Below are 1,424 nucleotides of genomic sequence, written 5' to 3' on the forward strand. Positions count from 1 at the left end.
TAAATCATCTCAGGAAGTGAACTCTTATTAGTCGAGTTGAAACTGAAAAATTAGCTGATGTTTCTTCAATGAGACTGCCTAGGTCGACCTGTCCACAAGAAATTTTTCACCATGGAGAAATTTCTGCTATATTTAGAATGGTTTGCTTATTCTCCATGTTACACAGAAGAACAGCTCAATATAAACCATCTAATCAGAAAACTGATCTGTACAGAGAGTTTGCAGATATAGATTGTACCATCTAAAATGTGAATTTTTTTAATTTTTATTTTTTTTCTTTTAGTAAGTGAGTTGACCAGAGATAAAATGTGAATTCTGAAAAAGGTGTCTTATCTTTCAAAATATTCAACTTTCCAAATGCAGAGCTGAAATGACAAGAAGATAAGAGGCTTCATTTACCCTTGCCACATATGGATAGGAGTTTTCAGAGTCCAGGCCTCCGTTCTCCTTAATATACTGAAAGGCGTAGTCCATCAGGCCACCATCGCAGCCATGATTGCCTTGAGGCTGAGAGCAGTCCACCAGGTTCTGCTCACTCAGTGAGACAATTTTGCCAGTTTTCCTGAACATCTGTCCTTCAAGAGCACCAGTCGCACTAAAAGCCCAACAAGAACCACACCGACCCTGGAAAGGGAATAAAAAAAAATCTGTCAGTTTACAAGACAAATACAAAACTGACAATAGGCCATATATCTGAACAGTCTTAAAAAAAAAAAAAAAAAAAAAACAGGAAACTGCATGTCACTCCTCAGTCTACCAAAGCAATGACACCAATTCTTTCTTGGCTTTCCTGTGGGAGACGGAAGGTCTGAATTTGACAGCGTCTCACCTGATTCTTCACGGGAGTCACATAGCCTTTCTCTCTCCAGTCCACAGATTTAGGGACCTCATGAAACAGAGGCTCTTGGAACACTTTCCCCTTCCTATGCTTCTGGTTCTGAAAGCCATTCATCACCTGCCTGAATTCTTCATTGGTCTTCAAGGAAAAGTAAATAAAATGTTGCAAAGCAAGTGATTATTTTGGTAAAGAACTGAGGAGAGGAAGCCTAGAGTTCAGCCATCCACACCACACTCACCATGTCACCAAAGGCGTTCATTGCCATGGTGAAGCCATGTTTCCCTTGGCTGTATTCCCCATTGTGCAGTTCAATCATTTTCATATTCTTCTCCCACACTGCTCTCCTCCAACCTTCTTCATTCTAGAGGCAAACATACAACTGATAGTCTGTCTCAAAAAAAAAAAAAAAAAAAGAGCCTCGTTTCTGTTGCCCGGGCTAGAGTGAGTGTCATGGCGTCAGCCTGGCTCACAGCAACCTCAAACGCCTGGGTTCAAGCGATCCTTCTGCCTCAGCCTCTGGAGTAGCTGGGACTACAGGCATGCGCCACCATGCCCGGCTAATTTTTTCTATATATTTTTAGTTGTC

At 41.4% G+C, this 1,424-nt stretch overlaps 1 protein-coding gene across 2 annotated transcripts in view; it reads right to left on the reverse strand.

Moving 5' to 3' along the window:
* CTSV (cathepsin V) overlaps window positions 1–1,424 on the reverse strand; it is a 15,426-nt gene that overhangs the window by 6,104 nt on the left and 7,898 nt on the right. For both annotated transcript variants that reach the window (XM_012651845.1, XM_012651846.1), the window contains exons 3-5: window positions 1,077–1,199; window positions 830–976; window positions 523–624 (exon numbers count right to left, since the gene is read on the reverse strand). In XM_012651845.1, the coding sequence (XP_012507299.1) occupies window positions 523–624; window positions 830–976; window positions 1,077–1,199 (372 nt within the window). The remainder of the gene's footprint in view (window positions 1–522; window positions 625–829; window positions 977–1,076; window positions 1,200–1,424) is intronic.

The sequence above is a fragment of the Propithecus coquereli genome, unplaced genomic scaffold (genome assembly GCF_000956105.1).
Source record: "Propithecus coquereli isolate 6110/MARCELLA unplaced genomic scaffold, Pcoq_1.0 Scaffold370, whole genome shotgun sequence".
Lineage (NCBI taxonomy): Eukaryota > Metazoa > Chordata > Mammalia > Primates > Indriidae > Propithecus > Propithecus coquereli.